This window comes from Rhinolophus sinicus, chromosome 16 (genome assembly GCF_057876585.1).
Source record: "Rhinolophus sinicus isolate RSI-liver-muscle chromosome 16, RSI-T2T, whole genome shotgun sequence".
In the NCBI taxonomy this organism is placed as follows: Eukaryota; Metazoa; Chordata; class Mammalia; order Chiroptera; family Rhinolophidae; genus Rhinolophus; species Rhinolophus sinicus.
This window is the reverse complement of record NC_142516.1, coordinates 164472154-164499886: the sequence shown is the minus strand read 5'-3', so window position 1 is coordinate 164499886 and position 27733 is coordinate 164472154. Positions and strand designations below refer to the sequence as shown.

Below are 27733 nucleotides of genomic sequence, written 5' to 3'. Positions count from 1 at the left end.
TATTATATATTACATTAAAGACTAGGTCTTATAAAATAAAACCGGGTCTTATATTAATTTTTGCTCCAAAAGACACATTAGAGCTGATTGTCCAGCTAGGTCTTATTTTTGGGGAAATACAGTATTACTAACGCATTTTTGTATACCTATATTTTAGACAGTATACTAGGTCTAATCAAAATTTGTTGATTACATATAAGAATTAGGCTGGGAATATTAATATTACATTTTATAGATAATTAAACTGAGGCTCTGGGATGTTAACGGAATTATCTGAGGTAAACATATTGCCAAAACAATCAAGGATATTATGTTTTACTGATGTAGGTTGCTTCTTCCATTCCACATGCTGCCTTCCTACCGTGATGAAATTATTGTCTGTGCTCAAGTGGGTCCAGTGGGATTTTCCAATTTGGGTATATTTATTTGATCTGTTGTCACTTCTGAGGCTGACTAATGACTGAGAGCAAGTAAGTCCAGTGTCATAGCTCTTTACAAGCTTAGCCTCTGCACTATTTGGATTTCTGGATATTTCCATTTTAGGGCTGCCACATTTCTTGATTTTCTTCCAAGAATCTAAATTAAATTTATTCTGCCTACTTTTACTACAATAAATTGTGTGGGTATTGTTATTATTATTGCTACTTGACAACTAACTGTTTAAAAGAAGCTCTTTTCGATGACTACTTAAGGAGGGTACCGCATATGTTTTTCTTTTCTGTACTTCTCATATAGCCTCTGGAATTCAGAGCACCTACATCTCCAAGTGCCCAGCTAAGTTTAGGAAGCTGAAATCTGGCAAAGGTTTCATTTATACCTATGAATCACAGAAACTTCTGGAACTGGGTTTAGTACAATTATATGGAAGAAGAGTGAATGATGATTCTTGATTATTTTGGCAGGTGAAGAAAGGGATTATGTGCTAAGAGACAGACACAAGAACTTCGAGAGCAGTAAGTAGGCAGTTATTTAGTTCTGATTTCGTTTTGTCTTATGTTAAATTTTGTTGTCATTTCTGTCTCCTATCGAGTAGGAGCCTTACATTTTATTAATTTCATCTCATCTTGCAGATGGTGAAGCCTCAAAAGAAGCTTGTTAAATAAAATGAGTAATCCCATAATCTCATTTTAACTTTCACCTTTGACGTACGGTACAATACTGATTAAACAATGAAATGCTCCAAAAGCAGGCAACCAAAGACAGACAGACATAAGGTGCCATAGGAAACTATCAGCCACATAATCAACCTTGGATAACTGAACATCTGTATGTATATCTGGTTCCTTGCAACAATAAAATGTAACCACAATGCAACCTAGAGACCAGAAATTGGGCATTTTAATTTAACAACTTTCGTATTTTCTTGATAATAATATGCTTAACACAAATAATGTCCACTTGTAACATCTTTAACACTTATTCAATTAGCATTTAATGAATTATTACCTGCACAGTGAAAAATAGGCTGGTCTTTTTTATTTAAAACAATTTAAATTTTTATTGATTTTTTTTTTCAAAATAAGGAATCTGTGACTATAGTATTTGCCACTTTAAGTGACCATAAAAAAACAAAATATATATTTTATAAGGTCGTATTACAGTTTTATAAAGTTAACTACAGCATACTCATGTTTTGCTATAAACTATATCCTTTGTCCATATGTAAGCTGTCGATACTGAAAGGTATTGAACATGCACCCCTATTAGCACTGGATAAAGGAGAAAATAGGCTAAATTTGCTTATAAGTCTTTTATATTTTAACATCCATGTTAACACTATTTTTGTCTGTTGCTATATTATAGTTTTTAACACTGGGAAATGTGTTTTAAACAGTGGCACCTTTTCCTATCTTGATCTTCATTATGTCACGAAATCATGTTTCTTTCTTACTAACCTTTATCAGTTTGTTAAAATTTTGAACCAAACATTTTTAGAAAAGCTACTGAACACAATTTCATTATAAATAGTGCATATGTATACTCTTTGTGTGAAGTTTCAAAATCTGGCAGATGATGACAGACCACGATTCTGACATAGAGAAAGAGTATTAAGGATGTAAATGAGGAGGAAGAACTAAAACTCAGTACATGATAATAGAAATGAGCTAAAACTTAAATAAAAATAAAAATATATTAAACTGTGAAAATATGAGTCTGTTTTTGGATTTTGCTTAAAAGCCCAAGTTTGAAATGTCTTTATCGATGACAAGCATCGGAAACAGTGATTGGGAAGAATTTAATAAACAAGACTGTGAATGATTTGTAAATAGATTGAATCCATGTGACATGTGAATTAATTATTGTCCTCTCTTTATGGCCACATTGTTGGGTTTTGGTTTACTGTATGTACCATCACATTAGAAGCTGGCAGAAAACAACATGCTAGCTTATTTCCAACATGTGGCCCCGTTACTAAAAGAAAAAAAAAAAAAGTGGAAACTGTTATATTTTAAGACTGAGTTAAAGCTCTTGGGCCCAATTTGTTCCTGAATTCACTCTGAGAACATTGCACTGTGTTTTGCTGGAACAGAATCAGGACCTTTTGCATTGATGTGACTGGGCAATGACGAACGTCAGACTAAGAATGGGACTCTGTCCCCATGGGTTTCCTCCCACCCCACCTCATTTCCTCTCTCTTCGGTTTTTCTCTTGTACTTTCACACACATCTCATCCCAAGTAAACCTAAGGCACTTTGCTGGGGAGATGAAAGAATTAGGTAAGAATGCACAAAGTAAGAGGTTCTTACTGTCTCCAAAAACAGTTTTGCTTGTAAGTGACAGAAAAGCACCACATCAAGAACTTTTTTTTCTATTAGTTATTTACAAAAATGATATAAAAATTAGTAACAAGCTTTACAAGTAGCTATCAAATTGACTAATTTGTGTGATGTTAAAAAATAGTCAGTATTTTAACCGTATTTTACATATGCCAGAGACTATCGTAACTAGAGTATGGGTGAGAGGGGATGCTGCCGTTTCCTTTGCCACGTGAACCCTGCTCCTGGCAACTCACATACAGTCCTTTATGGGGTTACTGGCATCCCTCCATCATCAAAGTATGAACACCGGGGCCTGCCCTTAGTTTAGTCTACATCGTGTATTGTGGCTAAGTATTTACAGATGACAAAACCGAACAAGTAGTGTTTTAACTACAAAAGTGATAGTGAAAGAAGAATGTTTTCATAATCTTGAAAAAATTGTAGGTAGCTTTTTCTTTGCAGAGTCGGTGAATGGGATATTTCAAAGCAGTCTTTTGGGCTAGCGTTCCAAACCTCTTCTCTCTTTCCTTTTGTGACATTTGCTCTTATCTGAATGTAAAATGTTTAATGATTTTCAAACACCTCTGTCTCTTTTTCTGATACTTCTTTCTGATCATTTAAATGTTTCTAATGTCAAAAAAAGACACCAGGTAAACTGCTTAGATATTTTGTATTCACTAATAGTCCAACCAATGGTGTGATACTATTAATAAAAGAGTTCTTTTAAAGGGTTTTAAAATTTTTAAATTAAGTGATTTAAACTTCATTTAAAAATTCCATTTTACAGTGACACATTTTTTCTTTATATCAGATTCACATTAATTTAAAAATAAATCTCTTTAATAGAAAATCTGAGTGAGCTCAATTTAAATGTAAGAGATGTATGAATATACTAGAAGTTATTAAGAACTACACTGAAGTGCTGACTGTAAAAAATTAAGTGCTTTCACAGTGAAGCTTTCTTAATTCCCACTGCTTTTCTTCTCATTCTGTAAACAGCTCATAAAATGTCATGTGTGTAACTATGAGTGTTAGGAAAATAATCACTCTTACATTTTTACATTGTTTTGTGCAAACACACCGTTGTTTTGTTTTGTTTTGGCAAATGCTTCATTGCCAAAATAAAGAAAATGAAATTAAGTGAATATTTCTTCCTTCAAGATGAGCTGTCTTTATTACTGGAACGGAAGTTGTCATATCCTTGATCATTAGCTTTGAACTTTAAGCATGACTGCTTTTCCTCCAAGGACTGTTTTTCTTCAAATGACTGGCACCAGCAGCATAAGCATGACTGTATAAAACAAAGTCACTCATTATATATTTACATCAGTTATTTTATTCACAACACTTCCTATTCTCTAAGGTTCTTAATTTCTTTGCATGATTGGGAATTCTTGGGCTACTTTCTTTCCATGCTCTCTGATTTTTCCCCTTAAAAACATGCAGTTACATAAGCAGCATATGATAATTCTTTTTAAACTAGAAAATACAGAGAAGAAAAAATGTGTATAATTAAAATTGCCCACCTTTTAATTAAAATTAAAAGAGAAAACCACTCTTAATTCTTGATATTTAACTTTAACTACTTGAGAAATACTCTTAATATTTGATAAATATGTAACTCAAGACTTTTTCATATGCAAATAGAAATATTACCATACACATACATACATATACGTGACTGTACATGTTCCTCTGTGTGGAAGTGTGTGTATAATTAATTTTAATCAAATTGTACTGTATATATACAAATTGTACTATAACAATTTGTTTGATCTGCTTTTTCTCACTTAACAGTAATAGTATGATAATTATCTTTCCATATCAATGAATTTACTATCACATCGCCATTTTTTTTTCAGTCACTTGTTATTCTCATATGCATATTCAGTGCTATTACAGAATAAGGTTATAAAGGTTATAAGGTTATAGAGGTTATAAAGGTTATAAAAATTATAAAGTTTAGAAAGTACGCAACTGTTATTTATCCACTTTTTTCTTGAATTTTTAAAAATTCAAAACTTTGTTCATTCTGTTCATTTTCTGAAAATCTATGGGTATAAGGAAAAGGGAATTTCATTTTTTTCTGCTCTGTAAAATGAGGGAGTAGATCTTGATGAGAGTTCTTTTCTAGCTCTAAAATCATGAGTTTAGAAGTGGGCAAATAGTTTTATAGACTGCCTTAGGGTTTACAAAGAAGCTAAACTCTTGGCTTTCCAATAATGAACTATCAGGAACAAAAGGATCATTCCCACAGAAGGTGAGGGAATATTTTATTTCATGTTAAATTGTTGAACGAGTGAATAGATGGGTGGATAGATGTTATAATGCAAGCAGCCGCATGAAGAATAATTATATAGAACCTGAATTAAATTTCTTTGTTTGACTTGCTATTCTCATGTCCATGTGAAAAAAAAGACCAATTTAGTTATAATCCAAATTGTTCTGCATAGTCCAAATCTACCCAAAACAGAAACAGTGAATTTAAATCACGTTTAGCTCTTATTCATCATATGATGTCTGTCAGACATCAATGCATGCAATTTTTATTAATTTTCTGTGCAATTCTATGATTTTAACTGATTGGTTGAAGCAATAGGGAGTGGTTGACTAGGATTTATTGGCAAAAATCAACTATCGTAAATTTGTGAGCAAAAGTCATATTTTTAAAAATCATCCATGATGTAATGCAAGGGAAAAGTGTAAAACAATTTGTTAGAGCTCTCTGGATAGGAAGTGTTATATCTGATGGCAGATTAAAAGAGCTTTTTATTTTAGAATACACTTACCTTAAAGCAGTTTTTGTATTTTTTGCTCACGAAATACAGAGCTATTGGATTAATGCAGGAATTCAGGGTGGCCATGTTGATGCCAATATAGTCCAATACCAACAAGAAGCTGCAAAAATAACCCAAAACATGTCTGTGAAAAATATGCTGATCTGAACATGTATCCTTTGCAGACTTCTTTGTTTTTGTGAAGAAAAAAAATTGCCCATGTAAACTGGTTTTGACTTTATTATAGGTCTTTGCTGATAATGCTTTGTCTCTCTTTCTCTCTCTTGCCTTTCTTTCTTTCTCTGCCTTTCTTTCTCTCTCTTTCTCATTCTCTGTCTCCATCATTACATACACTGGCCCCTTTTTCCCCATCATGCCCAGTTCTCTCTTTTTAAATAAAATCTGATTTGGAGTGCTGAGGCTGTCTGAAAACAAAAGATTTACAACATGCAAGGGAGAATCACACTGGATATTTTCAATCATGCTACTCACACATCATTTGGACAACTCTGGCTCCCCATCCCAGTATTCTCTTAAGTCCCTTTACTCCTTTTCAAATAGGAGTGAAAGTAAAAAGGGAATCATAATTGCTTCCTAATATCAGAAAAATGGTACTCTTTCTGCCTATGAAAAGCGTCAATGGAAAACTACTGCATGGCATTTAATTACAAAACTACTTCTCTTTTACGTTACTTACTTCAAAAGTTCACATCTATTGGGATCATACTGATCATAAAGAGTGAGCCTCAAAATTCTGCTGAGGTGAAGAGGAAGCCAACATAAGGCAAAGATAAGGACCAGGCAAAATACTGTTTTGGCCACTTCCCGTCTCTGAAATAAAACCATAGTCAGACCCTGAAAAGATGGCTCATAATTATAGTATTCTCCTTTCCAAAAAGGAATATTTAATACTGTTTACAAAAAGTCAGTGGCATTTGTAAAAATTCAGGACAGTGAGCTTTAAATTGAATAGTTAATGTGAATTAGAACTAAGGGTAGAGAGATTCATCTTTAAAAAGTTATGGCAATTTCTAGATCCATTAGATTATATGGAATATCTCTAGATAGACAATATAAAAATATTCTTTGTATATTCAAAAATAACAGAAACATGGAAAAGGAGATATGCTTTGGTGTATAATAATTTCAGTTTATTATCATACTTTTGCTTCATAATCATAATTATAATCGCGAGTTAGCAAATATTTCTATTTTCTTACCTGCTTTATGTGATCATTTAAAGCAATGTCCATGCCACTCTTCTTTCTCAACATTTCACAGGTCATTAGTGTATAAAAAAATGCAGTGATGGCCAGCGGAAAGCAGAAATAGAAACTAAATACCCACCAATCTTTAGCTATCTTGTAAAACTATGGGGAAGAGAGAATTTCATCATTAATATTCCTCTGTAAGAAAATCTTATATAAAAACATTAAATTGTAGAAAAATCATATTCATCAAGGAATAATTATATTCTAAAGTAGATCCATTTTTATAAATACTATATAGAATTTTTCAGGCCATATCTACTTGAACAAATAATTAAATTACATGAAAAAAATATTTCCTAAAGTGCATTTCAATTCTCTGAGGCAATGTGTTCTAATTATGCATTGAAATTTAAGTAGTTGGGCAAAATTCAAAATATTGGTAATTCAGTATTCTTTGTATGAAATGTCACATCTGAATATGTAAGGACATCATAGCGTTTAAGGGAAATTTTCACATGTTAGCAAGTTGGTTTCATGGGAAAAACAGATATGAAAAGGTCTATGTTAATCATTTAACTCAGTAATGTATAAATCTATCCTATTAATTTTAAAAAATCAAAGCTGCGTAGGACATATGCCTTTTCTCTCGTTTGTTTTTTTCTTTAAATTGTTGTTCCAGATATATCTGTGTTGGGGCAGACTTTATGTAATCTATGCAGTACTTTTTCTCTTTTAACTAATAAGAAAGAAGAACACAGCAATCTCATTCTCCCTTCCACATTAATGTCCCTCTTTATTCTTCCCATGATATGTACAATTTACAAAGTTTTGTATCGTCTTCTTATATGTAAACTGGAAACTAATCACTAGTGGCACTTGGATGCACCCCCTCTGCATTCACTCCTCTTTACCCATTCTGTTGGGAAGACCTTTTTACACTTAGGATCTATCTTCTGATGACCAGCATTGACATTCTTTTCTGATCTCCTCCTGATGAAACATTCTTGAATAAATGGCCAAGATGAAAACCTCTTTACAATGGCAGCATTCTTTGCAGAGGGGACAGGCTTGCCATTCAGAATCCACCCATACCAGGGCAAGTTCCATTTGATCATTCACTGAACCATCTACTCCCTCTAATGACTCCTGTGTGGTCTTATGTAACAGGTGTCAGTCCTTTTGGGGATTTCACTAAGAAAGCTATAAATTCAGATCGATTCTCTCATGTGAACCTGGCTTAGCTCTATCCCCGAGTGCCAGGGGATTCCTGGAGATGTAGTGACCCAGCTTCTTGAAGCTTGGGTCATTAGTCAGTGTTAACTCCGCAATAATGGGACCTACACTCTTAATTTGCACCAAGGACAATCATAAATCAATAGGTTCCCGAGAAGCGGAGATTGGGGTGGGGGGTGAATAGCTAAATATTTACAAGGCAAGAACAGAAAAGGGAAAAAAAAGTAAAATTTACCTCCATGAAGGCTGTTTTCTGAACGGGATGAAGCAGGCAGATGGGCAGATAATTTCCTTTGTACTCAATGCTAATCATCTCATAACCAATGGCTTCAGGGACAGCCAGAACCACAGAGACCACCCAAATTAAAACAATTTCTACTGCTGTGCATTTTGGAACCCCAATTCCTTTAATTCGACTCCAAGATGCAACAGCTCGATATCTGAAGAGCAAAACAGAATTGTTTGTCAAGCAGGTAGAGCCTGGTTTTATTGAACTACATAGTTTCTTTTCTAAGTAACATAACCATCACTAGCATAGTGTTCACGTTATACATGACTTAAATATACACTCTTACCTGTCAATACTTAGAGCGCACAGACTCAACACAGTGATTCCCACGGAGGCCTTCTGGATGAAAGGCAACATCTTACACCCCACAGTTCCAAACGGCCATTCCTCTACAAGTAGCTGCATTAGGAGGAGACATAAAGCTATTAAGGCGATTTTTTTCAAGAGGCACCCTCCAAACGGCAATTCTTTGTGCAGAGTAATTAACACGCAGAGTAAGATAACAAATTTCAATTCTTATTCTTTTGCTCATGGACTACTCTTTCCAAAAGCACTGGTATTCGATATATGGAACTGGAGAATGTGTTGGTAATAATGAAAATGCAACCAGTTCACGAGAATTCATTATGCATCTAGAGTAGCTTAGGGTCTGAGTCTCCACTGCAGGCCAAATGGGTCCAGTCGCTTAAGTTCCCTTACAAAATTGAACCTGAAGTGCTGAATATGTCTCTTACATCGTCACAGAGTCTCCAATGCTCAGCTCATGGCCAAATCAAAATATAGTCTAATTAAAAATAGGTGATAAATGTTCCTTAGCTAGGGAGAATAGAGTGCAGCTACGGAGAACAGCGTGTGCTTTGGTAAACTTAAGTCTTTACTCTAGTTAACTTGACTGCACAGTAACTCAGCCAGAGTAGACATGCTGCTCCTTGAACATGCTAAGCACATGCCTGCCTTCAGGCTTTCTTCTGGGTCTTTCCTTATCTTGGAAGGCTCTTTCCCCACGGATCCACTAGGCAAACTCCCTTATCTCCTTCAGGTCTTGCTCAAATCTTGTATTTTCAACATGACCTACCCTGACCACACTACGAAGAAGAGTAACGAGGCAGGCCTCCCCATCTCCCTTACCTACTCCACTTTCCTTTGGATCTATAGTACTCATCAACTCCTATGGCTTATTTGTTTTGTTCGGTTTCTGCTGTATGGCAATCCTGGAGTATAGGACAGAATATGGGCTCTGCAACTGCCTAATACACTTCCTGACACATAGTAGATGCTTGGTAAATATTCAAGCCTCTAATATATATAGGCACTGGCTAGACAACGGCCTGAAGACAGAGTTCTGGCTATTTTACATATATTTCTCTTGATCTGCCCAGACTATGCAGATCAAGTTATTGTTAAACTACGCAGATCAAGTATTATTAAACTCAGTTATTTTCTTTCTTAAGACAACTGGTAAATGAATCACTTGAGGTAAACTTTTGGATCGAATGTTTATGAGGTTTTGAAAATAAAGAAAACTATTTCAAATCTATGTTTCTTTCTTTAATGTTTTAAAAAATAACCTTCCAAAAGTGAAAACTATTTTGAAACACAATTGCCTCTTTCCATGTTCTCTTTAGTGAAGGTTCTTTGTGGAGTTTGTCAAGCCGGATGATTGTTCTATAACAAGAATGGCACCAAGGGCTGAAATATGTGCCTCAGTATGAGTATGACTTGGAATGCCAACATCGGACCAATTTAATTTCTAAGTTAGACATGAAAAGTTACCCTGACTCGTAGGACAAATCTTGGCAAACTTACAACAAGTATGGATATTCTAGGCTTTTGAAAGCCTACATGACCAGGCAGGGACCGCAGGGTAGCCAAGTGTAAGAAGGTCACTGGTGTCTGGAAGATAATAGGGAGTGGTAGGGTCTGGGATAAATAAATCCTATTTAAAAGGAGCAGCTGCTAATAAACCTGGCACGATTTTTGCCAAGAGAGTCCAAATACAGAAATCTCTTGATGTCTAGCCCCAAATGGGAATTTTTATATAAAATCTCATAATTTTTCAAAGTGGACAACTAAATCTGATGGTTTAAAAAAAAAAAAACAACACAGTAAGAAAATACTGAATTAACAAAAATATATCTGTGGGTTGGACTAGCTTCTATCTTGTGACTTCTGGATTAATCAATTGACTTATAACTCTGTTTGTTCATTTATTAACTCAGTAAACATTTATTGAGTATCCCCTATGTGCCAGACACCAGTCTGAGTACAGGGTGTACATCAGTAAAAGGGCAAACTCGCTGCTCTCCTGAGTTTACAGTGTAGTGAGGGAAACACACACAAAAAAAATGCATATGTTTAATATGGCATCACACAGGGGGTGTCATCATATTAACGAGTGTGGTGGGATTTGGGGTACTTTCTGATAGGCTTCTCAACAAGGTCTCTGAGGAGGTAACATTTGAGTAGAAACCTAACTAAAATAAGACGCCATTCATAGAGCCTTCTACATAGAGGAAAGAGCTAGTGCAAAGGTCCTGAGGCCAAAATAAGCCTGGTAATCCAAAGGGACAAGAACATGTCTCTTAGGGCTGTAGTGGAGTGACCCAGGCCAAGTGTCTAGATGACACCGTAGAGGGAGGAGTTTGATTTTTTTTTTCTTTTTTTGAGGAAATCCATTGTAAGGTTTCGGAAAATGAAAATAGGGAAATCTTATTTGGTTTTTAAAAAGATCACTGTGTCCGCTCAATGTAGACTAGAATAAGGGGTCAAGAAAGGAACCTTTGATGAGAGCGCTCACGGTGAGCTGGACCCTGTGGTGCCCTGGGACTGAGGGGGATGCCTTAGAGACTGGATATATTTGAAGGTAGAGCCAGCAGGACTTGGCCATGGGTTGGATGTCAAATGTGAGGAGTCAGGAAATGCAAAGAGGTTTGTCATGTGAATAGTGGAGCCATTTACTGAAATGGGGAACACTCAAGGTGCCGCAGGTCTGAACTAGCTACAAACTCAAGATGCCTTGAAAGAACTGCCAATTGCCCTTGGAAACAACTAGTAAGAATGAAAAGGTTACAACAAGTTACACAGACTCTGCCAGACCTAGCTTGGTATAAATTATCCAGATAATACTTGTTTAATAATTCTGATTGTTCTGATAGATATATCAGGAAAAAAATAAAAAGCAAAACTAACATTATATGGCACTCACAATGGGTTACGCACTGTTTTAAGTACTTTACATATATATCACTGAATCCCCACAGCAAGCCTATGAAGTAGTACCACTATTACGCCCATTTTATAGACAATAAAACTGAGGCATTTAGAATTTTATTAACTTGTTATGTTGATTTTAAATTTGTCCACAAATTTTTAGCAACTCGTTCCTTCAAAATGTGAAGTCTCACTTCCCTCCCCTTGAATTTGCTTTAAACAAATAGAATGTGGTGAAAGTGATGAGATGTGATGTCTAAGACTAGTTCATTATAGGTATTATGGCTTCCTCCTTGCTTTCTCGCTCTTGGATCCCTCATTCTGAGGGCAGCCAGCTGCCACACCAGGAGGACACTCACATACCTCCATGCAGAGGCCACATGGCAGGGAACCGAGGCCTCCTGAAAACAGCTAACACTAATTTGCCCAGTATGTGAATGAAAAGATGCTCCAGCCCTAAGCAAACCTTCAGAGAACTTCCGCTCCTGCCAATATCTTGACTGCACCCTCCTCGAGAGACCCTGACCCAGTGACTCCTGAATTCCAAAACCACAGACAGAGTGTGAGTTAACAAATGTTTATTGCTCCAGACACTAAGTTTTGGAGTAATTTGCTCTTCATCCTTGAACAACTAATTTATTTGTCCTTGGTCACTCACTTAGGGAATAGATCCACATGTGAACCCATGTGGTCTGATTCTAGAGTCTGCAGTGTTTTGGAGAAGCTGATCTTAGAAAAAAAGAATATGTAGAATGAAATGAATATTAGTATTTTTAAACCCATTGCTACGTATGGAACATAGCTATGTGTCAAACAACGGTAAAATATCTAGATAGAGAATAAAATTTTCTTCTAGTCATAGAACTCTTTTATTCATATAATATCCTTAAATTTGGATAGTTTTAAGGATTTTATTGTCTCAAACTATTTCCCAATAGGCAAATATTCGTATTACAGAGGTACAGCATTCAGATGGATCAAGATGAATGAGTGTCCAGGCCACTGCAGGGAAAAAAGTCTGGCCAATGAGAATGAGCTCTGCAGAGTCAAGGCCCTGTTTTGAGGTTATTATTGTTTTTGGCTCAGCCTAGAAGTTGAATTATTGCTCTTCATCCCACTGGGAGGCCTGCAGCCCAACCTCTGACCCAAGTTATCACAGAGGACAGGGAAACACAGACTGAAAATTATAACAATTCTCTTCAAATTTAACACAGTGATAGTCAGACAGCAAATCATAATGGAGAGATTATAATTTTCTAATCTACCCTTCCAAAGGGAAAGGGACCACAACATAGGGTTAGCTTCATCAGCTTTTTAGGATTTCAGGTCAGACCTGGATGCTGCTTGTCCTCAGTGGCCACAAAAGATGGGTGACCAAGTGCCCACTGATAGTTTTATTATTTTATAGTGAGAAAGATAACTTTGACAACCTCTGCCCTCTGTGACCAGAAGCCTTTATGAAAGCACTGAGACACTGGATAGCCTGTGACAGAAACCATGCCCACTACTGATGCTCATCTCTTAGGGGCCTCCAGCAATAAAGTCTTTCAGTTAGTTAGTGCTTGGATCTTTTTCAGATGCAAAGAAATCAACCTCTTGTTTAATGGTAAACAAGGCTCTGGGTTGGGGGGAAACTGTGAAGTTAAAAAAAAAAAATCACTCTCAACCAAGATGCCTTCTTTAAAATTTGGTAAAAAAAAACAACACAAAAATTATTATAGATTTTGATAATTCCTAGAAATTAATTATTTCACTTTTAGTGACAAAAATAATGACACCCAATACATATGATCTGAAGTCCAACAATATAGCTTTCCTCTTTATAGCAGAAATTGACTCTCTTTATTGCAAGAGAGGGCAATTCTAACTTTAAACCCAGCAATAACGCATTCTTATTCCTTATGCTTAGTTTTTTTTCTTTGGACTTTACCCCATTAAATTAGACAATTTAAGGGTGAGGTCTTAATACTGAAGACAAATCAATCATGTAATCAAACAAGTCTCTCTGATCACAAAAAAAAAAAGTATTAAAGTTCAATATTGTTTCGAGATCCATTGTTTAGGTTCTGTTTAAAATTAAGTTTTAATATATATTACCTAACATTTAACAAACGTGAACCAGTTAGAAAATACTCCCATAACTGATCCTGTTTTTCACATCATGATGGCTCATCCAAGGAAGAGCTTTTGTTATTTTCGGTCCTCTAAGCAATGTACATTGGTAGCGTCCATTTGACAAATTATCGCCTATGCTTGTGCTAATACCTTTACCCTAAGGCCTATACACTGCTTCCCTAGCACATTTCTTTTGTGCAAACAAACACAAATAAATAAATAAACACTAGATTAAAAAAACAGACGTGACCATAACGATTATAAGATTTCTATTCAGGGATGGTCATGATTTCATAACTTTATGTTGGAACAGCTGCTTGAGAAAGGAAAAAAAGGCAACAGAATCCAAATAAATTATTTTTATACTACATTGTACAATTATTTTTAGATTATAAAGTTTTGTTTGTTTGTTTTTTAATTTCTAAAGGATAAGTAGCCGAACAGGAAAAAACTATCAGGAAATAACTATCCTTTCTTTAAGGGTATTGTTAAATGCGCCCTACAAAATCTGTCCAACTGGAAGATTTACATTTTTCATTCCTCTTTTTAATTAAAAATCACACCCTTGAGAAATCAAATGGAGAAAACCCTCTAATACATACCACTCTTAATGCCCAAAGGGATCAAGCCCCATAAAGTCAGGAAATGTCAAAGTTAACCATCTTGAACTCACGATGGTTCATTTGCCTCATTAACCCTATGTACCATTTTCTTTTCCCTTTTTTTTTTTTTACTAAGCATCAACAATGAGCTTTAACTGCTTACTTGTCTCAGAATATTATAGGACATTCATGCCTACTACAGTGCCTCACAGTGTTTACTCGTTGAATAATAGTTAATGAAGGAGTAGATGAATGAATGAATTTGATTGGAAGGCAGAAATCTTGTGATAAAACTTTTGTCATGAGTGTTTCAGTTCTTGTATTCGAAACAAATTATTTAGATACTTGAGATGACTGTGCATTTATTTTTTTGTATCATTTAGTCCCTTCCAAGATGATCAGGTCTTACTGACACATAGAGCCAGGGCCTGGAGGTGTGAGGGTTGGCTGTTTTTGTGGAATGCTACCTTCCAAGTAGGCTGGACATGGTGAAAAGCAAAGATTCCTATCCTATCCTCTTTCTCTTACTCAAACCTATCAAGGAAATGGCTAATAAAAAATAGCCCTTAGTGTTTCTCACTATATAATTGGATTCTATGAGGAAGCTTAGTTGTAAATTTGGTGGAGATGGATGCAGTCAGCATGGAGAGACTGCAAGAGATGATCATTTAAGGGTGAACAAAGACAAACCAGCGTTACTTTGCCAGATTGTTGTCTGTTCGATCTCATGATGAACTGTGAACATTTCTTTCAAATGACTGGTATTATGGTTTTACAGTAAGAGTCAGAAGACAGAAATAATGGAGTGGTTGTGTGTCACAACTTTGGAAAAGGGTGTATTCTTCTGTTTTTAATCTCTGTTTTCTGTAGCAGATAAGAGTTTTTATGAATTTGAACTAGCATTTTAATTCTCATTCAAGGATTCCCATGTCAGATCTCCCTTTCCTTTTTTTCTTCAGACATATAGAGAGAATTTGAGGTAAGCTGCTGGTCAAGTGCATAGAAAATATTTTCTTGACATACATTTCACCCATGCCTTAGGGGACCAATATAAAATATAAGTTCAATCCTGCATCCATTAAAATGTACTTAATCACTTAAAGATTAGGCCAAGTGGATGAGTAATATGTAGGTCAGGAAAAAAAATGTCAGCTTATCCCCCAGAGACTTATCTGGTCCATTCAAATAGACCAGAAAGTGAACAGTGGCTCCTGGAGTTGTGCAAGACAAAAACTGTCCCTAGGATTCTGTTGCATGCACACCCACAAAACAGAGGGCTTTCCATTACTCTGGATAGATTCTTATGACTTGCTGAAATAGAATGATGACTCCAGGAATATGAATTAAGTTTCTTGAAACAAAATCTCTAAGAGACGCAGAGACAGAAAAAAAGATAAAAAAATAAATATGTCTTGGGAGAAATTTCAGTTCACCTTAAACATATTTCCCTACCAGTGTTACAATAAAATTTATTCCCAAGTCGGTAACAGATAAATAAATGAATGGCTACTCTCCTATGATCTGAATTTAAAAATATATCCACAATTTGTACTTAAAAACTTTCACTGACACATTACATATTTTGAAAAGATTCACCTTTATAGCATTAGGAAATACTATTTACAAACCTAGTCTATTATCAGAGTCACATAGGTGAACCGGCTTTTCTGAGAAGGTCACCAGGACACGTGAAGAAACTGAAGAATTATAACCCACTGGCCTCATGGCTCAGAAAGAGACTCTCAAGCATAGTGAATTCAGCAAATCTTATTAAGTCATTTCATGTCTTACTTAAATCTAATTCTATTCACAGAGGATCTTACGGGACATTGCTAAGCTACGGTGAGAAAACATTTGATTACTATGGAATCTAAAAGCCCTCTAAAATAATTTGAAAACACAGAGTGAGGGGGAAGAAGACAGTATAAAATGTAAACATCCAGAATAAGTTTTCCTCCCTTCTGGAAACCACAATGGAGCTAATCAGGAGAGAAGTAGAGAGGGAACATAGTCAGGAGGCAGGAGTGTGGCTGTGAGTCTCAGGGACAGAGAATTGCTTGACTAATGGCTTACTCAACTTTTCTAATACATTCCTGACTGAATGTATTTCTCTCTTTCTCTACAACCACATTTTGGCCACTTTCTTCTTTCTTTATATTTACACCAGAGGATCTATAGGGAAAGAAATAATAACTCTCTAAAGTAAAAGCATTGAAAAGGAAAGAAGTCTAAAATTAGAGAAGCTGTTGGCTAAGGTATATCCATGTACCACACTCAGCTTTTTTCCAAACATAACCAACTTCTTTTTAACTTTGTAAAGTACTGAAAGAGAATGTTTCACATCATAAATTACATCTTGAATCTGATTTCAGCTCAGGCTTTAACTGTCAACACCCTTTAAAGCACTTAATCACTTATTAGCATTTGGCATGTTTCTATAAAAATAATCAACTATAACATGTTAGCAACACAGAGATAACCTTATATGGTTTTCTTTGTGAAATGAAAAACATGTCACCCTGGCCCTGAAACAACAGGGTCTTGGCTATGTTATCCTCTTGTACAGCTATGGAAATACCTTCAATCTTGAACAATTCACTTAAAGTGAGCAAAGAGAAAATGTAAAGCCTTTGATACATAAGCCTTAAGATATTGAAAGAAACATTGCCTTAGCTTTTTGAGAGGCTTGGATTTATGAAGCAACCAAGTGGCAGATCAAAGGCAAACACAAGGAGAACCAGGGAGTTAACCTAGGGAAACTTTTATTGCCCAAGGTCAAGGGTTTGCCAACCATTCTGTCATGGGAATCCATGTGTGAAGCAGTGAATTGAGACTATGAAATCTTGAGTTTCTGGGTAATCTGAACTCTGTTATTGACTTGTTATTCAGTTATGATAAATAACCTCACAGAGAAAGAGGAGCAAACTTGCCCCTTCTTTGTCATCTGGGCAGTTATAAAAATATGAGTTAGAAAAACCCCACTGCCCTCACGTCTTATGTATAACATCTTTGGTCAACAAGCATTTGTCTGGTATTTACTGCTGCAGGCACTATGATACCTTTACTTCTTGGATTGTTCTATGCACATAAATTTCTGTTTACTAATTATAAAAATTATAACTTCAAAAGTTAAATTTGATGGTGTTCCATTCACTTTTGCTCCTAACTATGAAACTAGTTAATTATACACAAACTTGTTAGGTACTAGAAGTAGTCGAAGATCAAATAGTGAGACAGGTGACTTTGTTCAGAAAGAAAGTCTTGATTGTCACAAGCAAAAAATATCTGATGACCTGACAAGGTCACTTGACTCAGAACTCATTTGTGGGTTCAGTGAAGCAATTCCACATTTTGACATGCCAGCATTTTAATGTTAGATGCCCCACCTTACTAGTTAAACATTACAGACCAGCAGTTTTGCCTCTTGGAGCGATGAAGGCGGTCCCCCTGCCCCTCACAGCAGCTATCAACTCTTAACAGCAAAGCCATCTAAATGCCCTCCAACGAGTCACCTGTCTAGTTTTCAAAAAGCTCTCCACCACCGCTGGACATCTGATTATGCTCAGATCCAGATATCCACATCAATGTTTGCTTTATCAGTTTACAAGCAGATTTGTTTTCAAAAGCAATTTGCTTGTGCATAAAGCCAGCTCTATTTGAGAATTAACTATATTAACTCCATTATCCATGTAAATATCGCAGAGTAAAATTGTTAAATAAAATTCATAATTAATTTAAAAACTCATCATTTGCTGAATTTTAACTTCTTGAAAAGTTAAAAAAAAAGGTAAAGAAATTTTAACTTCAACCTGAAATCAAGCTTATTGAATATCACTACTAAAGCAAACCAAGCCAAACCAACTAACCAACCAGCCAACAACATAAAAACCTTCATAGTATCCACAACTGCACCCAGCTCTTTTGCTTCCCACACAGTTTTGACATTGGCACTCCTACAACTTAATAGTCAGATAGGCCATCACAGTCAACAAATATCTAGATTACCCCATTTGTTTTAGTCTATACACAAAGGATGTAAATAAGTGGCTTGTGAATAAGGAGAGATACATTCTCACATCAGATATTTAAACCCTGGCTTTTGGATCAGGTACATACATAAAGCATGCAGATACTGGCATGGTATCCCATGAATATGTTAGGGATAGACATCAATTTACATATATCTCTATGGAGATGTATAAAATAGTGATTCAAAGTAAGAATACAACAATATGGCAATATCTATCAGAATTACAAATGCACATACCCTTGATTCAGTAATTCATTCTAGATACTCACCCTTTAGATAGAGTCGCACATGTGTGCAAAGCTCTATGTACAAAGATGATATTTGTAGTCATGTTAATAATGGCAAAAAGCTGAAAAAAAACCAACCCTGAACAAATTTCCATTCTTATTCACACACACACACATACACAGACACAAATTAATTTGCCTACTATGTGCCAGGCACTGTGCCAAATGATATTCACCTATCTACTTATGTGTCATCTATACATTCTTATAACATTTAATATATTTATATATGTGCATTACATACATAAATACATATATACATACACACACACATATATATATACAGTGGGTGCTAAAAAATGTATACACATTTAAAGAAAGATGAAAACTATTAAAATTGTAATACTGAATATATACTGATAACAAAAGATGAATACAAGTCACATTTGACTTCTGCAATTACAAGAGGCACTCAAAGTAGTTACCATCAGCGTCCAGACACTTCTGATTACGGTGAACTACTGCTTGAGTAATGTTGACCAAAGTGTCTACTTGTATACATTTTTTTGGCACCCCGGTATACACTATATTTTTTTAAATATCCTCTTTGGATAACTGTATTTTTCATTTTTATCTGGATGGTCCTACGCAATACAGTGCGTAAGAGCCCTAGTGTGTGTTGCTGAGAAGGTTAAACAAGGCTTTTATTTTCAGCATGCTTACATGAATATTTGAAGCATTCTAACAGTTTCAGTTTGCTGAATGTCCTGTGATACTTCTTTGGTCTTCTACATTGGATTCCCTTACTGACACAGGAGACCTGGTGAGAGGATTGACTCTATCTGGAAGTTTCCAGAGATTCAGTTCCTTGAGAGTGTCTGGCAGAGCAGACATATTTCCTGAGGTTTGTCAGCCCCTCACAGCAGCACCTTCCTGTGATGTCCTGTCTTATTCTATAGTAGTATCAAAGACTATGGCTTCCAGCAAGATTCTATGACATTTTGTGGTTTGTCAATTTTATTAAACTCCACATTTACTGAACTCCAAATTAATGTACTAGATTTACATTGATATCTCTCGGCCCTTGGGTGTGCCAACAGATGGGTTGGAGGATTCTATGAACCCCCAGAAATTGTAAATGTATACACACACGTACACACACACACATACACACACACGAGTGTGTGGGTATTATATATTAATTATAGTTACATAAATTATATACAATGTACTAATTATATACAATACAAATAACTTGATTCTCAAAGAGAATTGTAACATCCCACAAAAAGAAAATTAGAAATCACTGGTTTAGAGATTCAAGTCCTCCACTTTAGGATAAATTTAAATGGCATTCATAATTCACTTAAATAACTTTCTGTGAAGTACAATACCTGATTACTCTGAAATGATAAGTGCATTTTTAGAAACTTATTTATATGGTGTCATAATTATTTAGGGGAATAAATAGCTTTTATCTAGTCCTGGATTACGTTTTTTGGAAAACAAAGCCTTTAGAATAACAAACAATGCTGTGATCAATACTATGCACTACCAACCCCTGAAGGGGATTTCAGCAGATAGAAAGATGACTTCAGATGACTGAAATTAAAACCGAAAACGCTTACCAAGTATCCTACTGTGTGACAGTGTATCACTTAATGCCACTAACACACTCCAATGGGGCCCTAACAATACTCCAGGTTGGAGAAAGGTGTGCTGTGCCTGAGCTTGCTCAGTGCAGGGGGGAGGGGAGGATCACAGGTTCTAGGCCCAGACGGCCTGGGTTCCAGCCTAGTTTCATCACTTTCTAGGGTGTGACGCTGGGCAAGTTACTTCTTCACCTCTCCGACATGCAGTTTCCCCATATAAGGGGGGGTGATAACAATACCTCCTCCATAAGGTTTGTGCAAGTGCTTTAATAAATAAATCAAGTATCATAATAAATAGTCACCATTACTGTTACATCATGCCTCAAGTGACACCTATTTACGCATATTCTAAAAATCAACCAAAGGCTACCATGTAGGGTCCCATGATGGTAAACCTAGAGATGGGACCTAATTCTTTGTAATGGATTTGTTTATGACCAATATACAAGACTAGATGGCCTGATTTGTAATGACTCATTAGTTTGTTTATGTCAGAAGTAAAAACACAGACTAAATGGTTTCAGGCAAAGGATGTAACTTCCTAGAAAATCGTCAAGGAATTTGAAATGAAAATAAAAACTGTGTTCCCCCTTGGGAGTCAAATATTTTGACTAAATGAGTGTAATAATTTGACCCAATCGAGAAAGTCAAATGGCCCTGGAAGGGCTGATTTACATCTTGCCTGAATCAATATACCAAAGGAAAAATGTTCTCAGCAGCACCTTCCACACAGCACTTCAGGTGCTGGCTGACTTAGGAAGGTCTGTAACTGGGCTGGAAGTGTGGGGCTTCTTGGGACCTCCCTAAACAGACCTTCCACAAAATTCTGTTGGAGCCAGCAAAACTACATGTAACTTCCCTTTTGAGAGGGATAGTATTTCACTTCTTTCAAAATTTCTCACAAAACCTTGTACTCTAAAGTTTCTCAAGTCAGTTTTAATGAATTGAATTGAAATTCCTCTACGAAATTGAGAGGGTAAGACTTGATCTATGGGACTCCTTGAAAAGTAAACGGGTCACATCTGGCCAAAATGGAACTGTGACTGTGTATAAGGGACCCATTTCAGCCTGTGCTTCTCTCAGTAACCCTCAGAGTTCATAAGAACCAATTGTTATGCAGGATTTTAGAATTTCTTTTATTTATCATTCATTTATGGGAGTATTTCCTTTTAGGGCCTGAATCCTAATTCAAATCCTATCTCCTAACCTCCGAAATATCTAGATTTCCCTTAAAATATTGCTATTTGGATTAGATTCATGAAGGGTAATGTAAAGGCATTCCTTATAACGTCTCCTGCCACAAAGATTTAAATATACACTAAAAGCCTTTCCCAACCCTACAACCACCCTTTTTTTTTTCCTGTACCAAATCCAGGACTAGCTTTAAGAAAATCTGTAAAACACATTCCCGTTCCCTTACACTTTGGTTCTGTTTTATAGGTAATTTTTTATTGCTGCTCATGATGGGGAAGCAGAGTTTTACACATTTGCACAGCCCTTTAACAGCTTCCAGTTCTTTCACTCTTTTTCTTAACACCACAAAACCCTAGTAGGCGGACACTAGCAGCCTTAGTAGAGCTGAGGAAACTGAAGCCCAGAGATGTTGGGATGTGTCCAGATTTCCAAAGCAAACTGGAGTCCAATAGCCTGGGAGTTTATGTCCTGCCCTTGCTGTCCACGCCTGTTCCCTCTGATGCCGGTTGTGATCACACAATAATGTTAGCTACTGAAACCATTCTTTATAGACTTTAAGTTTTGTTCTCTTGGTCTTGTCCATGAAGTAATCTACGAGGTGCAGCAAGCACTTTGGAACCTGACAGATTAGCCTGATTCCCACCTCCATCTCTTACTCATTGTGAAACCTTGAACATCCTAACATAAAGTGACATTTACTTGTTGTGAGAAGGAGGAAAGTGACACATCTATCCCAGTGCTTGGCCCATTGTGGGCATCCAGTAAAAAGTGAAAACAGTATAGTCGTTCACAGCAGGGGAACGGTCTGGGTCTCTTTCTCCTAGACCATTTCCTAAAAATGGATTTCAGCCCCTCTACTTTCAGGGTCCTCCGCGAAAACTCTTTCCAAGGTTAGCGTGCCTATAAATCACCGAGGTATCTTAAGATACAGGCTTGATTTAGCAAGTCTGGGGTGGACTTGGAGTTCTAACAGGCTCTCAAGCCTGCCAGTCCTTGGACCAAACCTTAGAGAGAATGTACCCAGTGAGCTGGACTTAGGAACAAGATCCTTCAGGACTAGTGATGCTCAAACTTTACAGTTCATCATAATCACATGAAGGGCTTTTAAAATGGAAAAAAAAAAAGTGCCCCACCCAGATTAGGTCTGAGGCCACCCAGTGTCATTTCTAACACATTCCCTGGTGATGTTGATGCACCGGCCTGGAAACGATACTTGTTCTAGGCTTAGCAGTGGGTAACTGAAGACCAGAAGGGAATGTGGTTCCAGTGGGTACTGGCTTTCGGGAGGGGATGGATCTCCTGGGGCGAGCTTCCTGCAAAGGCGCTCCCGTCCCCCCTCTAAGCTGTCGCTTCCCATCCTGATATCAGCGGCCGCCCTTTACCTTGTAGACGTGGATGGGGATGTCAATGATGATGAGCATCAGGTCTCCCAGAGCCAGGCTGGCTATCAGGATATTAGGGCCGTTTCGCATGCTCTTGTTCTTGCAAATGATTCTCAGCAGTGTGGCGTTTCCGATGACACCCACCACGAACACTAGGCAGGACACCACCGTGTTGATATACTTGAAAGATTGTCTGATCTCGACGAATCCACGGCACGGGGGAGGGACGCGTGGCGGGGTTCCCCCCGGCGTCCCTGTTTCAGACATCTGCGGCGGTGTGGACGACCCCGGCACGCTGGCGTTGGACCCGTTCAGCCAGGAGGCCTTAGTGCGGGGCGTCCTTATCTCTGCGGTCCCCAAAAGGAGCGGAGTGGCCCCAGTCGGCGGGAATCCCCTCTCTTCTCCCTGGATACCCGCCGCGCTGCAGGCAAGGATCAGCGCCACCAGGGCGCGTCCGCACAGGCTTGGCAGCAGCTGCATGCTGCTGCCTGCTCCAGTGAGCGCTGGCTGGCCGCTCCGCTGCTTTCAGAGTCTGAAAAACCAGCAGGGGAAGGAAGACAGGACACTTGGGTCAGCGATCCCAGTCACGCCCCTGCAAGCCGCTAACGCCGAGCGCAGAGGCGCCGTTACTCTGCGCGCAAAAGTAACTCTAGTTTGGGCGCCAGTGGGAAGCTGGCGTGTGCGACCTGCCTGCGCCCGTCGACTGTCCTTCCTGAACCAGATTTCCCAGTGGTTTTTCTCCCCTGCGGCCTCCTCCTGCCTCCCCCCCCCCCCCCCCCGGTGGTAAATGACTCGCAGTGGGGCGGGGCACTCGGGAAGCAGTGCTCCAGTGGGGGAAGAAAGGGTGGGTATCCAAGGCAAAACTCTCGGGCTTCTTGATGTGCCCTGAGTAAGCCTGTATATTCTGGCTAAGGACGCGTGGGGCCTGGCGAAATCAAGGCATCAGGAGGCCAAGGGCATGTGCCCATTTCTGCATTTGGCTCCGCGGGGAACTCCGACACCGCGTCTCTGAACGCCAAGACTCCTCCAGGTGGGTGAAAGCCGCTGCTCTCCGGCTGCCTGCGCGCAGGTTCCTCGGCGCCAGCAGGAGTGCACCGGCTAACTCGGAAAATCTGAGACTTCCCAACTCCTTCCGATTTGGGAAGACTATCAGCATTGATTCCGAAGCTTCTGTCCCTTCCAAACGCCCTCCTTTACTCCAACTTCAACTCGCTGTGTTTGTAATATATGTATGTTATATAATATACTATTTGGGGAATATATATATATATATATATAATTTGGGATATCTATATCTATACCTATAGATATAGATATCCCAAACTAGTAATCCAAGTTTAAACCCCAGGACAAGGTTCAATCACTGATTTTAATTCAACACTAAGCCAGAATGTTTACCTCGCGAATGGGACGCACCAGGCGCAGAGCGACCAGCGAGGACTTCCGTCTCGGAAAGTGCTGGGCTCGCACAGCTCGGTCCGTCCAGCTCCGGGAGCAGAGCACACACACCTCCCTTCAGCTGCAGGCGGGTCTGGCTCTGACGAAACGCCAAGGGAATGCCAGACCGTGTAGCCCCTACAGTTGACTCCCAGTCTCTGCTGTTCCTAGATAAGTACTTATATTCATTTGTCCCTTTCCCATCAGTCACCGCCAGACTCCTCCCGCGCCTTCCGACCGCGCAGAAACCTTTTCCCCTGGGCGACGCCTGGACAGCACCAGCAGGAGCTGCCCTCTGGAGAGGAGAGCCAGTTCTCAGCCAGAGATGAGCAAGGCACTTCGTCACAGTTCTGAATTATTCACACGAGGACAAGTGTCTACGCACTCCGTGACGCACTTGGGTTCTCTATTAAACGTGTTGACATGGACTTTTAATGTCTGTGACTTTTCTTTCCATTAAATATCACTCGTGATATCTAAGACCTGGTTGGTTTGGGGGGCGCTGCTCTTCGCTCTGTTTTTATTTTGTTCTTCAATTTCAAGTCCACATCCCTCCCCACACGGAAGAGCCTGACCCTTTATTCTGAAGCCCCCTCACTACCCTAGGAGAGGACTACAGTCCTTCCCTGACAATCTCTAGCAGCGGCTATACTGTTGTCCTGCTATGGCCTGAAGTGTTATTGTCAGACCACCTCAGGGATTTTTATACTGTTGAGAGACCTGATACCTACAGGGGACAGGAAAATAATCAGAAAGCTGCCATACAAATTCAGGATGATGTTTATCAGGCAGAGCCATAAAATAATTTTTTCCTATCCACCCTTTATCTCAATTTTTATGGGAGAGAGAGAAACAATAGGTTGACAGTTTTTCCCAACGATTTTATAAAACTTAAGTCAGAGATTCAACCTGTGTGATGCACGTTGACTGCTGTCTTGCAGTCAACTTGTTGGATCTGTGAAATTTCTGACCCAAAAGGAACCATTTCATGTAGCAACTCAACTCATGTAGAGACTAGGTGGCTCATTCTTGGCTTGACAGCTAGGTAATGGCATAGATGGGACAGAATCTTGAATTTTTGACTCCTATGCAATGCTTTTTGGGAAAGTGGAAGTGGAAAATCAATTTGTATTTTTAAAAGGTGAATTTTAAGTGTGAAATATTGTCTGAAGAACATGTTAAGGAGTAAGGCGAAAGGAATGTAAAATATGGCCTAGGGTTGTGAGTGCTAATTCCAAATCTGGCTATTTTGAGCATAGCACTTATCCTCCCTGTCTGGGTAAGAACAAGGTCAACATTCAGTTGCTTCAGAGCCGATCTAAGTAACAATATACAGTGTTATGTGAATGAGGAATTATATGGGTGCGCCATACATTCATTTGGAGTATGAATATTTTGCTCAGTTTTGGACGTGCCTTCGTATACAAGCCTTCTTCCCACCGTACATAGAAACCCTACAGATGGGGCCACTTTCTCTCCCATTTACTCTTCCATCTTCTCCACCACTTGCATTCATCTTTCTTCCACTCAGTCCTAGATGTCTATTCTAAGCCTCACTGAAATCTACCTCTTCCTTTTTCTCATAGCACTGTAACACTGCTAAACATCTTTGAGCACTTGATCACATAGACATTTTTATGGGTTTCTATTGATTTCATGTGAATTTCTTTTTCACGATAGGTACAATCCTGAAAAACTGAGTGTTGTTTTGGTACCATCACAATACGGGCCACAAGTTGAGCTCAAGAAATATTTTTTTATAGATCTGATAATTACATTTTAAGTTATTTAATTATATTTTGGTAACTCTAGCTGCAGGGCTCAAGAGCAAAACCAAATAATTTTAAGGTAAACATACACATTCCTCATCTGGAATTTAAAATACAATCATCGGCTACCTATTATAAGGCCTATTATCTATATTGGGCACCTCATTACAGGGTCTCATTTACTCCCTCACAGCAGTCTTTGAGTTAGAAATTGTTTTTTATGATTTTACAGGTAGTGGAATAGAGTATCAAAAATTCACTCAAGGGCACATGGCTAGTTAGTTGTGGGACTGTGATTTGGAGCCAGGATTTGAATCCAAGACTATCTGGTTACACAGACTGTATTCTTGATTAATTTAATTACGTAGAGTCTAAACAGATTTTTTTCTTATTTTGAGAGAGCAGTGTTTTAGACATCGGTAATATTTATTTGAAATTTCATCTTAAATTGACTGAAAATGTAAAGGTAACCATGTGAAAGATTTATTATTTGATCCTCGTGAATGACCTTAATCAAGCCACAAGAAATTCAGTCTTAGGTTCCGCATTTGTAAAATGGCGGAAATGATTAGATGATCTCTAAAGTTACTTCTTGCTCTAACACAGCAGTCTGACAGACAAACTGACCCTGAAGAGCAGGAAAGTGAGAACATGCTTCTTGTTTTTTGCTTTCTCTATTCATGCCCTGCACAATACTACCACAGATACAAGGTTGCTTTTTGTTTTGCTTTGTTTTTTTCACCTTATGACTTGTAAAATCCCTTATTGATAAATTTATTTGTAAATTCACCAGTAGTTAACATCTGGTGTAAATGTCATTTGTAAACAGGAGCAAAAACTTGTATCACATTTGAATGCTCCTTCACTGAAAACTTTTGAGTTTGAATTAATTTTGTAGTTAGCATTTATAAAGAATTTTTTTTGACTTAGTACATGTGGAATCTTTTACAAAATTACTTTTATTAAGGCACTTTTTGAAGTGTCCTAGGAAGTGTATCAAAATCTCAGATTGGCTAAAATCACCCATCAAAGACAGAAAGGGTGGTGAAGGACAATGTCCCAGTATCCATTTAAAATACTTTAACTAAAAGGTGGTCCTGAAGACATGGTTGAATGGTTGAATGCACTTCAGAATTCATTCCTCAAAGAGCTTTGCCATGGGGAACTCGCCCAAAGCAAACTTTTTTCCCTGGTAAGAGAACAAAGGAAAGCCCCTTTAGCCACAAAAAAAGCTAATACTTTTATGTAGTCCCCTTGATATGAATGTACCCTTCAAAATCTACCTTGCATTCTCTAAATCATGAATGCTGAGGGACAAGGTGTGTGAAAAACACAGAAAGAGTTGGTTCAATTGCTTCTCCACACATTCCCCTAGGAACAGATCCAATGATCAAATAGTGGTTGAAGAAAAGAAGATTTAAAATGACTGCACAAATCAACAGAAAACAGCCTGAGCATTTCTATTTCTTGGATTTTTCTCTTATTTGACTGTAGCTCTTCGTAACCTACAATTAAGGATGTTTTAAAATTCTTTTCAAATTAAGCTATGATTTATATATAGGTAAATGGACAGGGCATAAGTACACAATTTGAAGAAATTTGACAAATGTGTACATCCCTGTGACGCACACTTAATGAGGCTTTTATGAAAATGCATTTATCCTTCTAAAGCATTATAGCAAAATTTGACTATTTTGGATTTGGACACTATTCCTATTAAAAGTTTAATTATGACATTATTTCTGCTTTGGCAACTTATTTTATACGTATTATCAACTTCTGCAACTGAAACATGATTCATAAATTAGAGGTGTGATTATAAATGAGAGAATCTAGGATCTGAAAC

General features: G+C 37.7%; 1 protein-coding gene and 1 long non-coding RNA gene across 3 annotated transcripts; one reads left to right on the top strand and one right to left on the bottom strand.

Moving 5' to 3' along the window:
- Positions 1–1320: 1320 nt before the first annotated feature.
- EDNRB (endothelin receptor type B) lies at positions 1321–24271 on the bottom strand. Of its 2 annotated transcripts, XM_019742581.3 has the most exons (8): positions 24080–24271; positions 22682–23213; positions 8556–8668; positions 8216–8420; positions 6757–6906; positions 6234–6367; positions 5549–5657; positions 1321–4050 (listed from the first exon to the last, which is right to left on the bottom strand). In XM_019742581.3, exons 2-8 carry the CDS (start codon positions 23159–23161, stop codon positions 3916–3918), a joined length of 1326 nt encoding a protein of 441 aa, XP_019598140.2. In that variant the 5' UTR covers positions 23162–23213; positions 24080–24271; the 3' UTR covers positions 1321–3915. The 2 variants fall into 2 exon arrangements, with proteins under 2 accessions (XP_019598140.2, XP_088649038.1); XM_088792912.1 differs by lacking the exon at positions 24080–24271 and having other exon boundaries at positions 22682–23439.
- On the top strand, positions 23571–24546 carry LOC141571008 (uncharacterized). Its single transcript, XR_012495458.2, has 2 exons — positions 23571–23711; positions 24326–24546. It is a non-coding gene; the product is annotated as an uncharacterized LOC141571008 (long non-coding RNA).
- Positions 24547–27733: the final 3187 nt, after the last annotated feature.